We start from the raw sequence: 13,090 nt of genomic DNA on the forward strand, positions 1-13,090 counted from the left end.
CTCTCTCTCTCTCTCTCTCTCTCTCTCTCTCTCTCTCTATCTCTCGCTCTCTCTCTCTCTCTCTCTCTCTCTTCTCTCTCCTCTCTCTTCTCTCTCCTCTCCTCTCTCTCTCTCCTCTCTTCTCTCTCTCTCTCTCTCTCTCTCTCTCCTCTCCTCTCTCTCTCTCTCTCTCTTCTCTCTCTCTCTCTCTCTCTCTCTCTCTTCTCTCCTCTCTCTCTCTCTCTCTCTCTCTCTCCTTCTCTCTCTCTCTCTCTCTCTCTCTCCTTCTCCTTCTCTCTCTCTTCTCTCTCTCTCTCTCTCCTCTCTCTCTCTCTCTCTCTCTCTCTCTCTCTCTCTCTCTCTCTCTCTCTCTCTCTCTCTCTCTCTCTCTCTCTCTCTCTCTCTCTCTCTCTCTCTCTCTCTCTCTCTCTCTCTCGCTCTCTCTCTCTCTCTCTCTCTCTTCTCTCTCTCCTCTCTTCCTCTCTCTCAATCTCTACATCTCTCCTCTGACTCTCTCTCTCTCTCTCTCTTCTCTCTCTCCTCTTCTCCTCTCTGCTCTCTCTCTCTTCTTCTCTCCTCTCTCTCTCTCCTCTTCTCTCTCTCTCTCTCTCTCTCTCTCTCTCTCTCTCTCTCTCTCTCTCTCTCTCTCTCTCTCTCTCTCTCTCTCTCTCTCTCTCTCTCTCTCTCTCTCTCTCCTCTCTCTCTCTCTCCTCTCTCTCTCTCTCTCTCTCTCTCTCTCTCTCTCTCACAGAAAAGCACGTTCTCAATAACAAATGGGTTATATTCGGCGGTTTTTTGGGCGTCCTTTTACCAACAGGGGGCACTTTGTCCAGCTGTGCCCCCTTACCAAGGCCCTGGCTGCGCCCCTGGCAAGGACTCATGTTCGCAGAGCTGTTGTCTACATTATCTAGTCTCTTCGATGTTTGTCAATGTATTTTTAATAAACTGAAAACAGATAGGTTGGTCTATGAAATTAGACGTCATTAGCTTCGTAAACACCACAAGGAGGTGGTTATGCGCGTCGCACCCCTTCATCCAGACTCTTCACTATTGGCAACGTAGTCGTTGGCCCTGATTGACCTCTCACACATGGCCCTGAATTTTGTTACATGGCTATTTTAATCTCATTTTGCATTACAGTGAGATCACAACATTTTCTCAATGGAGTATTCACATCTTGCGTCTAAAAGTACGTAATAGAACTACCCATTTTTAGCTCAGCATGTGTACTGCAGAAGGTCCCCTTAGAGGCAGGTGATGGCCTCAGCCAAGATCAGGTGCTCTGTGGTCATATGATCGGTATACATCTATGCCAGTCCTCTTTTCCTCGTTTGTAAACACCAAAACTACACAAAAATAGTACAAATCCGCAATATTTTCGAAAACATATAAAAATCAACTTGACTTCTGGTCAGTGGCCTCGCTTTTTCGGACAAAGATCTAAATTAAGTAAATTGTTGGTATCGTTATATCCTATTATCATAACAAGTTTGAGCAAAGGTAAATGACTCACGACAAGTTAAGTGCAGTCAAAGTTTTGTAGAGGCTGACCTGCCGTGGGTTACGGATCTTGGTATATCAAAACTTCAGATTTAAACAAAAGATGCTAAACTGATAGCTGAATTGGCACTATGCATTGCGCTTTGATGTGAGTGTTCGTATTTGACCTGTACTGAAAAAAACACGGGAGCGAAGTCAACTGTCCCCGGTCGGGCGCGGCTCAACTTACAGCTGTATGAGCTGCTGAAGGGTTCAACTGACGAGGAACGACATTGTACGCTCAGCACCTTATTAGTGATTCGTGTTTTCAACACTGAAAAGGCGTTTCCACACTTTTCTATTTCAGATGTGAACAAACAGCTCACTTTCACACACCTTTCCGGCACATGCCTTTATTACACGATGCGTGCTAGAAGCGCGAAACATACAAGGCGATCGTACGGTGCATCAAGTGGCGGTCTGACGTCAATGCCACACCCGTGTGACGTCATTGTTGGGCCATTCCGACATGTTGCAATGTCTGATATGCGTCGATGCCAGTCTGTCATAGGCATGACGTCGGTCTGACGCGTGTGACGTCATTGTGACGTCAGTGTGACGCGTGGCCGGCAGGATTGGCGGTCCGCGCGCGCGGCTCGTCAGCGCCTCGTATGCTCGGTTGCCTATCATCTGGACCAACATTACGCCTAAAAAAAGCAGATCGCGGGTGTGCCGCACGTACGTCAGCGACAAGAACGGCCGCATCAAGTACAGGATCCCCGGGTTTGACCCGGGTGTCGTCAATGTGAATGTGAATGTACGTGTCACGCGCGCTGCGTGCTATGCCCCTCAAACTGTGATACTATTGTGAACATGGCAATTAGCTGAATGGCACGTCCATATCCTTCATTCCCCTCTACACACGTATACATATCGACACCTCTATAACTCAATATCATATCGCTGTTCCGCCCAGGTTGATCGGACTTTGACCGTCATACATATCAGGCCGATGGATGATTTTTAAAAAATTCGGTTTATAGAAACTATGTACTTCCTGGATGACTTTCATCTTTATTTTCACCGCTTATTATCTGTTTACGCTGTAATTATTTCACCCATTGTTAGCCTTCGCGTGGTGTGCATGAGAATCCATTTCATGTTTGTGGTGCTTGAATCATGGCAGCACTCCAATACATAGCGTTATGGCCGAACACACAGCCCAAAACTGGTCATCTTTGAATTCGTGATGGTGATATTGAAAACCACCGTTTGGAGACAGAGTTTGCAAACCATTTTGGGGAAAATCCGATTCAAAACTACTGTTTTGGGTCAATTTTCTTTGGTACAAGACGGCCATTCACTCCAGAGATTTGGTTCCGTCTCCCGTAACCAGTGTAATCACGTGAACTATAAGGTTGGGAGGTTTCACGGCCACAACTGTGTTACAGGTGAAGGCACTGCGTGCAGGCATCAGGTCATCGACGGCCAGCAGCAGGCTGAGAATCTGGTTCTCTCCATCCAACTCATTTATGTCCATAGAAGCGGTGAAGACTCCTTTCGACTTGAAATGCAGTGGGTCCCTCGTCTTGAGGGTCAGGAGGACATTCGACATAGGAAATAGGCAACTTACGTATATGGTAAGCGTAGAGGCGAACTGGGCATAGTCCATTAGTGAGCATAGCTGTATTTGAATAAGTCGATTTTGGATAATAGGCCTGTTTCAAAAAAATATCAAGATGCCGGATAATGGAATCTTAAAGGGAGTGTACTACATTTGTATGTGTCTGAGCTGAAATAAGCATCCTGAAGACCTTTCGGTGCAGTTCACAGCCCTGCGCTTGTGGAGACCTAAACCGCTCTAGTTTCTGAGCTACAGGCCCGCAAAAATGGGGAGAGTATTTCAAGTTCACCTTGGCATCCATGACGTCATAATACCCTCATTTAAAACCTGCCATTTCATTGGGCATGCGACGATTAAGGCCACGCACCATATAATTTAAACACATAACGGTAATCAATTGGCTCTCAATCCATGTTTTGCAAGACGTGATAACGCAATCAAACAATGACGCACAGAAGACCATATTTACCAAAGAAAGAAATCGCTTTGTTCAGAGTAGTCTTTTCCACTTAACAAGTATACCAACAGTTATAAGTGATCTCACTTCATCGCATATGATGCCTTGCTCAAGATCTTCAAATGTGGAACGTCTTTTGAGCAGACGTCAATCAAGGATCACTTAGGCAACTTATCGATTGACACAACTGCGTCAATCCCAAACTTGGGCGCAATCAAAATCTGTTTCAAACGTCCCTCTTTCCATCAATGCACATGTCATGTTCGCGTTCAAGCTGAACGATCCCCATCCCCACCGCAGTCATGAAATACACTCGATATATATATATATATATATATATATATATATATATATATATATATTGGTTGTGCTGGTTGCATTGTACGTCTTGTTGGCTGTGCACAGCAGCAAATTCATTTCTTATAACCACTTGGGCGTTTTTGGAGGCTTCCTATGTTCCTGTTGTCGTTTTTAGTCTGTGGATATAGAATATTCCTAGATTTCATCGGATTTTCAACGCTTCGATCAGATTCATACCTCTTTTCAAGACGACTTTTACATTATGAGCATCCATTCATGGACATTACATGCGTAAAATTTGGGTTTTAGGTATAATCCTACGAACCACACACTGAAAGTCCTTGACAAAAGTAACATCTACATGCTGCATGATCTAATTCAAGACACACTTCTGTACGGTTGTAAGTTATTACACTTCCGCCGTATCAAGCTAAAGGATTTCTTGCACGGCGGCTTTGAATTATGGGAGGGGGGGGGGGGGGCGGGGGAGGGCTTCTCTTGCTGGTCGTACATCGTACAGTGGTAGATGACTGAATGTTTGCTTTGCTTGTTGATGCCGGTGTAACACAGAGCAATACGCTAGTTGTTAACAGGTCCAAGGTTTTGGAGTGATATCCCCTCGGCAGTTTTGAGATTCGCCACGTCCTAGCAGATGACAAATGAAGACAAATGTACCGAAATTCACTGAAGACAAATGTACCGAAGTCCAAGGTTGGCGATGACTATCATCTCAATACCTATGATGCTTATGACGTTGATACCGTGCTTCAATGGTGTCTACAACAAGAAACACTACTTAAACTACTCATTGTTTTCCATTAGCCACGCCACGCATATTAATCATCGACGCATGGCATACCCGCCATATTGGAGATCGAGGTAAAACGTGCCATACTCGTGTTCCAGCGACTCGGGGATGAGTACTTTAGCGGACCAGCCGGGTTTAGATCACAGGCATGCAACCATCAGCGGGCTGCACCACCCTGTTCTTAACATGACCAGTGATCCAAAAACTATCAGTGCAAAACAGTCGCAGCATTAAAACCCGATGTAGCTTTGCAACAGGGTTTTACGTTAGACGCGACTACGCTGACATGGCGACAGGGGGCAGTCGCAAAGTGCAACTTGCTTTTCGCATTTTTTCCTAAGGGGCTCTTGAGCCTTGTGAGCACATCAGAAGGGATCCTAGCGCTTGAAGATTCCTAGGACCTTCCTAGAACCATCCTAGAACCTTGCTTCCTTTATCAGTAAATCGCTTTTGCAGGATTTCTGAACCTTTGACACACTTTGCAAAGTTCTTGTTGTGAGATATTGTGTTCTGCGAGAACAATGCTAGGTGGTTGTAGGGCCCTACCTTGCTCCATTTATGCGCAAGTCATGCCGCAATATGCTACAATTTCTACAACAATTATGCAATTTGAAGATTAATCAAATTGAGCATTTCCAACCGAGATCATGATATATTCTAAGGTGCAGACGAGGGTAAATCCACGATTTAGATGTAGGGATTGAAGAGCTGTGGGATTATGGGCTTTAAGAGGGGGTTGAGATTTGACTGTGAGCAGAGCCTTTCGTTCCAGATCATGACGCGCGGCCAGATCATCCGTCAGAGCTACGTTGACTCCTGGGGGCTGATCAGAGTCCCTTTGGGTTTCGACGTGTCACCGGTCTTCAAGGTTCTTGTCTACTTCGTCAACTCCCTGGGCGAAATCGTGTCGGACTCCAAGGCCTTCAAAGTAGCCAACTGCTTCCAAAACAAGGTACGTAGTAGCTTTTCGTCAGTGTTCTTCACCGATGAATGAATCATTTATTTCCATGAGTATACTGTTCACAGGCTGGCTGCTGTAAATAGAAGTGAGTAACTCAAGAATGGCATTCGTTTCATGCTGAAATCCTTTGACTTCCACGTCGTTGATCACAGCCCTCTCTCAAGTCACGGTATCGCAGCGCCTGCCGTTCCTCTTATGACCACTGTCCACCGGTGGCGCACCACTACTCGGCCTTGACACCCCTTCGGTCTTTACGGTGGTCACTAGCTCCAGCGTCACGCTTCTACCATGTTGCTATCTTCCAGCGCTAATGGCTGCCTGCCCCGGTGGTGTGACTCGGTGGGGAGATCAGCTGTGTCAAAGCGTGTTAATCTACCAGTGACCTCTGCCCTGTTCCAGGTCAGCGTGTCATGGAACAAGAAGCGGGTGAAGCCAGGGGAAACGGCCACATTTACTGTGCGCGGCGCGCCCAACTCGCTCTGTGGCGTCTGTAAGTATATGATCAGGTCGGTGTCAGGTAGGCCATTATTTGTGTTCAATGATATCGGTGCTACACACAAAAATCATGCTTAAAAACTTGTTATATACCCGTCATTACTTCTGATGCAGAACTAGTACAGCATTTACTTAAGCGCGTCATTGATTCTTCTACCAATACTTACGCGTGACCTGTGCCGCACAACAAAAATCGTGTTTCAAAACCGTGTATGCGCCATCCCTTTCACCAAAAATAAATATACGCAGTGTTGATCTAAACGCGAAATTACTTATTTTACCGATGCCTATAAGCGGCATTAGTGCTACATGCTAAAATTTTCACTTCAAATGTTACACTCGTCATTATGTTACCGCAAGAACGTTTACAGTCATTGTTTCTACGTGGCATTATCTACTGCCAGAGGCGCGGCTCTGATGCCCGGGGTACCCGCCCCTCCTGTCGGGTGAAGACAGGCTATGCCTCTCTTTGTCAAGCCTCAGTTCAGTGGGTCGCAAAGCCCCAGTGATAGCATTGTACTTCTACCGCAAAACCCAAGTGATGGCACGGTATTTGTACTGCAAAGCCCCAGTGATGACATGGTACTTCTACTGCAATGCCCCAGTGCATATTACATGCATGGCATGGTACTTCTACCGCAAGGAGGCTTGCCTGACACTCGTACTATACCATAACATTTTCTACTTTACAAACTTGTACCCGTCGTTACTCGTACGCAAAAATGACACAGTTTTGCTTTAACATGACATTTCGTCCGTTGCAAATTCTTAAATGTGAGATTAGTCATATGCAAAAGACGTTATTCCATGCAAATGGTACCTATCAAAGCTTCCACTCTCCGAGCTGCTGCCCCAGTGACTGCCGGGTCAGCCGGCACCTGCAGCTGCCCCAGTGACTGCTGGGTCAGCCTGCACCTGCAGCTGCCCCAGTGACTGCTGGGTCAGCCGGCACCTGCAGCTGTCCCAGTGACTGCTGGGTCAGCCTGCACTTCCAGCTGCCCCAGTGACTGCTGGGTCAGCCGGCACCTGCAGCTGTCCCAGTGACTGCTGGGTCAGCCGGCACTTGCAGCTGCCCCAGTGACTGCTGGGTCAGCCGGCACCTGCAGCTGCCCCAGTGACTGCTGGGTCAGCCGGCACCTACAGCTGCCCCAGTGACTGCTGGGTCAGCCGGCACCTGCAGCTGCCCCAGTGACTGCTGGGTCAGCCTGCACTTGCAGCTGCCCCAGTGACTGCTGGGTCAGCCGGCACCTCCGGCTGCCCCAGTGACTGCTGGGTCGGCTGACACCTGCGGCTGCCCCAGTGACTGCTGAATCAGCCGGCACCTTCAGGCCCGCTAATCGTTCCACTGCCGCCCGCAGCGGCGCTGGACCGCAGTGTGGAGCTCCTGAGCAGCGCCAACAAGCTGACGGCGGACAGCGTATTTGCGAAGCTGCGCCAATTCATTATCAGCGCTGGCAGCTACCCGAGCCTCATCGAGAGCCCCAACGTCTACTGCAAGCGCAAGTCCACGCCATGCCTGGATGCCTTTCTCTGGACCTCTAAGCACCTCACTCAAGTACGATGAGCTTGACAGGCGCCGGGACGAAGTCAGTCAGGGGTACGATAGGTGAACGGGTGAACCCTGCCCTGTTCTGAGGGATGCTGTACAGTTGACGCTGCACCGTCTCAACGGCTTCGGCGAGGTTTACGATGCAGTAATCCCATCGTGCGTAGGGCTACCGGTGGAGGTTGAGACAATAATGAATTTGGATTGCGCACAAAAATATGCATCGAAAAACTTTACATGTGAATCGGCTGTAGGGTTAACATGTAAAATTAACAGGCATGTCCATAGAATTTATAAGGACAAAGTGCGTGGGGTATAAGGTTCATAACGTCAATAATATGTGCTATAAAAAGTTTGGATATAATAACGTTCATCAGGTAACAGTTTCACCTGAAAAAGTGTGTACAAAGAGTATTCGAACGTAGAGATATTCGTATGGCCAAAGTTTGGACGTCGCAGGTCGCACAAAACCTTCCCACGCAAAGGTGACATGGGGATAAAGCTCGTTTAAAGAGGAGATACACAAAAGATCACGTGCGCATGCATACTGCAGCTTCGAATGCAGATCCCCATTCTTGGTACCGGGCGTCGAATGAAGGGTCACTGCGGGTCATCACAGAACGATCACCACATCCCGTCAACCGGTTAGGGCCCAACCCTAATGTCTTCGCGAAAGTTAAGTGCAATATATCATTGCTTCGATGAAGAGCCACCTCTTGTGGTGACTCGGAATTGGAAGGACTGATTTACGTGTGAAGCCTTTGTATGTGTGTATCCGGCTGCACGCCCACGTCATCGCCGAGAATTTGCCTTACTGACACTTCAGCCCTGCCTTATGGCTTGTACTGGTGTTTTGTTCTATCGTTTCTATGATGAACATATTTAATTGCTGCTGTTTATCGCCTTACATATTTATCTTCTCATTGGTGATTGATCTTATTGTGTGGATCTTCAAATGTCAAGTGTGCATTTGTTTTCAAATTTTTTTGCGGAGACTAAAATGGAAAAATCCGGGCGAAAGGGTCGACAAATCCATCCCCATTGGCTGCACTGATCTGGACTGTGACTACGGGCGCAGCCAGTCATGATCAGAGAGGGGTACCGCAGTAAGTAAGTTTCCTGTTGGAGGAAAGGCAGCAGGGAGTCCAATCTCAAAAGTCCCCCCCCCAAAAAAAGACGTTTCAGATTACACAGTTTCACAGTTTCAGTTTCAAAAAACAGATTTCGCCTTTTATCTGAGAGGTCAGCTATGTTTGATTTTTGTGAAACTTCACTGACGGAAAGGAATTCCAGAAGCTAATAGAGGATCCAATGCTACATGCTTTTAGAAGTATATAAAAATTCAAGCTTAACTAGAACAGTCCTTCAAGGGGCGGGAGTCCCCTCTGCTCAGCTCAGTTGGTAGAGCACTGGACCCTCAACAAAGACCCAGGTTCGCATCCCAGAAATTCCAGGGACAGAGGTCGGATTGTGACGCAAACATGGCTGATGCCATCCAGTCCTTCTCAGGACCCCATAACACCTGACGACGGCCGCAGAGGCAAGTGGCCGAAACGTGCGCAAACTTACATGCATGGCAGACGAGGACAATTGCCCAAACAACTTTTCGCGATCCATCCGCGGAGCTTTTGGCGTCCCTTCGATGAATGGGCCGATCCAGGATTTCGGCAAGTGAAGCGGCACAGACAATGCACTTTCCTCTGAGGTTAGTTGGCGTATGAGGCGAGCAGCACAACTACTGTTGTGACCGTGAAATTTGGTGCCCCAAGAAACTGAAGATCTTGGGGCCCGTTCTTGCGCTCTTTGGGTTAGTTCCTCCTAAAAAAAAAATAGAGGTTGTGGCGCCCGGAATGAAAGCTTTGCTGCTCTTTTGCCGAATGAGTCGATCCAGGATCTTTTCAGTTGTACACAGCACGGATATTGTGGTGCCCCTGGAAATTGGTGCTTCCAAAGCATGTATATTTGGGACTGTTTCCAATCATGAGATCCAATGTCCCTGAGATTTGGTGGCTCTTAAAAATAACGAACATGTGGTTCCGCAATGAAGGATTTGGAACTCCCCTTACCCATGAGTTTTTAGTGTTACGAAAGGATACCAAAACATCACATGAATGCCCTATGGGGGTCGGTTCAACGGCCCCTCTGGATTCACCCCCCTCTGCAAAGCGTTGTGGTTACAAGCAAAACAGTGGGACAATGAACTTTCGACAGTCCTGTAGCACTGACATTACACCATTCAATGAAGCATCTTCTTTAGCCACAGTGGTTGGTATCTTCGGGAGAAGCTGAACAGCTACTAAAAATGGCTGCCTTTCAGCAGTCTCCATGAGCAGCCTCGAAGCAGAATCATTTGAAGCCACGTTCGGTATCCACCATGAGAGGAAGATGCTGTGTCCAAAAAGTGGAGGGTTTGTTTCCAGCAACTAACTGGTCCTCGAACCAAGACAAGATTAAAAATTGTTACCTGGTATTTTCCGCGACAATGAAGGAATGCTACTACAACACCGCGTTATAGCGCAGAATTAGCACGAAAAACCAAGAACTTAAGGCCTTTCTTGTAGCAAGTCTAATTCATGACTAGAATAAAGTGGGCCGAATCGACGAAGATGCCTCTGGTAGATAGCGGCTTATGCTCCTTCCCTCCCCCCCCCCCCCCCACCAATGAAACCCGTGAAATTTCCCCCTCCTGTGAGTGCGTACAGGACTGCCCCGGCACTCGCCGAGCCAGCTCCATCCTCTCTCTGATTCACTCTGTCTTTCGCCCCTCCCTTGATTCATGATTTGCCTTCACGTGACGGTTCCGCCAACCGAAGACAGAGGTCTTCCGGGACCGCCTCCCGGCTCCCCTGCGGCGAGTCGTCCTGACGTGGATCCCTTCGTTGGCCCCGGCGTACTGAGCTGGCCTTCGGAGTATTGCCGGGTTTCGCCTGTCGCCTGGCCGACTTATGACGTCACGCTTTCCCGCCACCGACCTATCAGCCGTAGCCAGGTGCTCCCGCGACTCACCGGAGCCCAGCTCCGCGGCGGTGGTATGCATGCTCCCGGTGCACATCTGAACACCAGGGTGTTGGCTGGCTATCGGCGCTCTGATGTGCACCGGCCTCGGTGTAGTGTGTGGGCTTCATCTCTCTGAGCCGGCAGAGTTCTATTTCGCTGCGGCTGGGGTGGCTGCCTCTGCCCTGCTGGGAAGGGGTCTGGAGCAGGGGGCTGCCTCTCCGGTCGTCGTTGCACCGTTAGTGGTATGTTAACTTTGACGGTGTTTTTTGTTTCAATCCACGGTGAAAATGTGACAGTTGAGGAAGGGATGCAAAAGAAAAAAGTACGGAACAAAGCGACGTTAGTTAAAATGTAAGCTCCGTCTTACGCAAACACTACTCTTGGTTTTGTGCTGAAGCTTGATGAGGACAATGACCCGACTGCTGCGTGTGCTCACGCATCGTTTCGTGCTGAATCATGTTTTTATTTGCGGACCAGTCATTTATGCATCCGCCGTTCAGGGTGAGGTAACTAATGCTTGAAAGAATGCATGGGCACAGAAACACATTTTAATTTTCTAAAAGCAACTCTTATGCAAGATAAGCGTGTTTAATCATGCTGGAGGAAGTTACAAGTTTTTCCCATTTTCAGGCCAGGTCGTAAAAATTCAATATTTCCAAGACGATATCGGCCGCACTACTATATAGTAGAAGAGGACGACGCCATCAAAGCATATGATGTAAGTAAAATATCGATAGCGTGCTCAATTTCAATTGTGTCTGGTGCCTTCTCAACTATTCGTTTCAGTTTCAACCATGTGGAAACGCTTGGAGACAACTAATAGCTTTGTTGACAAAGATGCTCTGCGAGGTGTTTTCCACTTCAAAATGGTCAATAAATTACGCCTTAATTTTGCTGACCGATTAGTTCTAAGCAAAAGTTTTTTTTAAGTATACGTATTATACGAACAATATATTCACAGCAAATTTTTTTGAGTGCTAGCATCTCGATTGTGTATTATCTTTCATACATATTGAAGCATTTCGAAATGCTCAACAATATATATTAACAACAATAAAACATACATATTGAAGCAATTTGAAATGTTCAATAACATACCACGCATTAATGAAATAAAAAAGAAAGTAACGCAGAAAAACTACACATTCTGCAAAATTGAGGTTTACCGTGCAAGAAGCAGCAATCAAAAAGCTATGCATGTTCAAAAAGTGATACACAATACCAAACATTATCATGTAAATCCATTACTTTAGACACTGTACCAATTGCCACCCCTCTATATTCCTGTCTCACCATGCGCGCAACGCGTGCTCTGCACCTCCGACAAGATATGTTTTGTTACGCACACATGCATGGACCGAATCACTGTAGAGGTAGTGACACTTGTAGGGTAGCTCGTGACAACTCAGAGGCCACGTTCGCCGCCGTTGTGGAATGCCCGGGGTTCGCCGCTTCCTTCTATCTAACGACAGCAATTTCATAACTTTTTCCCTAATCAGTTCATGGAGCGTCAGGAAAGATGGGTGAATAACCTCTCTCCTCTCTCTTTCTCTCTCTCTCTCTCTCTCTCTCTCTCCTCTCCTCTTCTCTCTCTCTCTCTCTCTCTCCTCTCTCTCTCTCTCCTCTCTCTCTCTCTTCTCTCTCTCTCTCTCTCCTCTCTCTCTCTCTCCTCATCCTCTCCTCTCTCCTGCTCCCTTACGATCCGGTATAAGGTTGTCTGACTACGAGTTTCTCCCATTGTCCATCTGTTACCAGTTTTCACCATGTGTTTTGAGTTGTTATATTTGTTCTTCATCTCTTCTAATATTTGTAACTACAGCTTTGTAAGAGCAACTTTCATGAACACATGACTCCGATAATGCAGTATTGATAGCCCTATTCCTCGTGGAATAGCCAGGAGAATGATGGAATAGATGCATTGGTATTTCGGTTGCATGACTGTCGGAACGACCACCAGTAGTATCAGTCAACTGATTGGATATGTCTCCATTCTCCTGATATTCTACATGAAATAGAGCTATTTGAAGGAAGTGCTCAATATCTGTGCGGAATTTGTATTTAAAATAGCCATCTATAAGATCGTTTGGTGCAGTTCACACCCTGCCCTTCCTAGGAACTAAACCGTTCTAGTTTGTGGGCGACACACCCGCGAAGATGTGCAGACTATTTTGGCGAGACTAGTTTAAGGCCACTGAGGCATCCATGACACTTTTATGACGGCATTCAAGTTCTACCGTTCCATTGGTCGTGCAGCGATCAAGGCTAACAAAGATATGGCTGTCGAGTCGCTCAAATCTGGCGTTTGATTGGTTGGCGAAAACACGGTTTCCAAGCATAACAGCCGTCAGTTGGCACCAACACCATAATAACGTCACTGAACTCATTCCACTCCATTGGCCATGCGGCGACCACGGCCAACACAAGTTGTAGTTGTCAAGTCGTTC

The 13,090-nt window shown here is 47.2% G+C and overlaps 2 protein-coding genes across 2 annotated transcripts in view; both read left to right on the forward strand.

The window, feature by feature from the left end:
- The window catches only part of LOC119103189 (pregnancy zone protein-like), a 27,195-nt gene extending 19,900 nt beyond the window's left edge, over window positions 1–7,295 (forward strand). Inside the window, exons 8-10 of the mRNA XM_037226633.1 lie at window positions 5,420–5,599; window positions 6,008–6,125; window positions 7,210–7,295. Coding sequence (XP_037082528.1) covers window positions 5,420–5,599; window positions 6,008–6,125; window positions 7,210–7,295 — 384 coding nt within the window. The remainder of the gene's footprint in view (window positions 1–5,419; window positions 5,600–6,007; window positions 6,126–7,209) is intronic.
- A 260-nt stretch (window positions 7,296–7,555) lies between these two features.
- LOC119103926 (murinoglobulin-2) overlaps window positions 7,556–13,090 on the forward strand; it is an 88,717-nt gene continuing 83,182 nt past the window's right edge. The window contains exons 1-2 of the mRNA XM_037227628.1: window positions 7,556–7,658; window positions 11,277–11,364. Of these exons, the coding sequence (XP_037083523.1) occupies window positions 7,624–7,658; window positions 11,277–11,364 (123 nt within the window). The 5' untranslated portion in view covers window positions 7,556–7,623. The remainder of the gene's footprint in view (window positions 7,659–11,276; window positions 11,365–13,090) is intronic.

Source organism: Pollicipes pollicipes, unplaced genomic scaffold (genome assembly GCF_011947565.3).
Source record: "Pollicipes pollicipes isolate AB1234 unplaced genomic scaffold, Ppol_2.1 Scaffold_5724;HRSCAF=6776_pilon_pilon_pilon, whole genome shotgun sequence".
Lineage (NCBI taxonomy): Eukaryota > Metazoa > Arthropoda > Thecostraca > Pollicipedomorpha > Pollicipedidae > Pollicipes > Pollicipes pollicipes.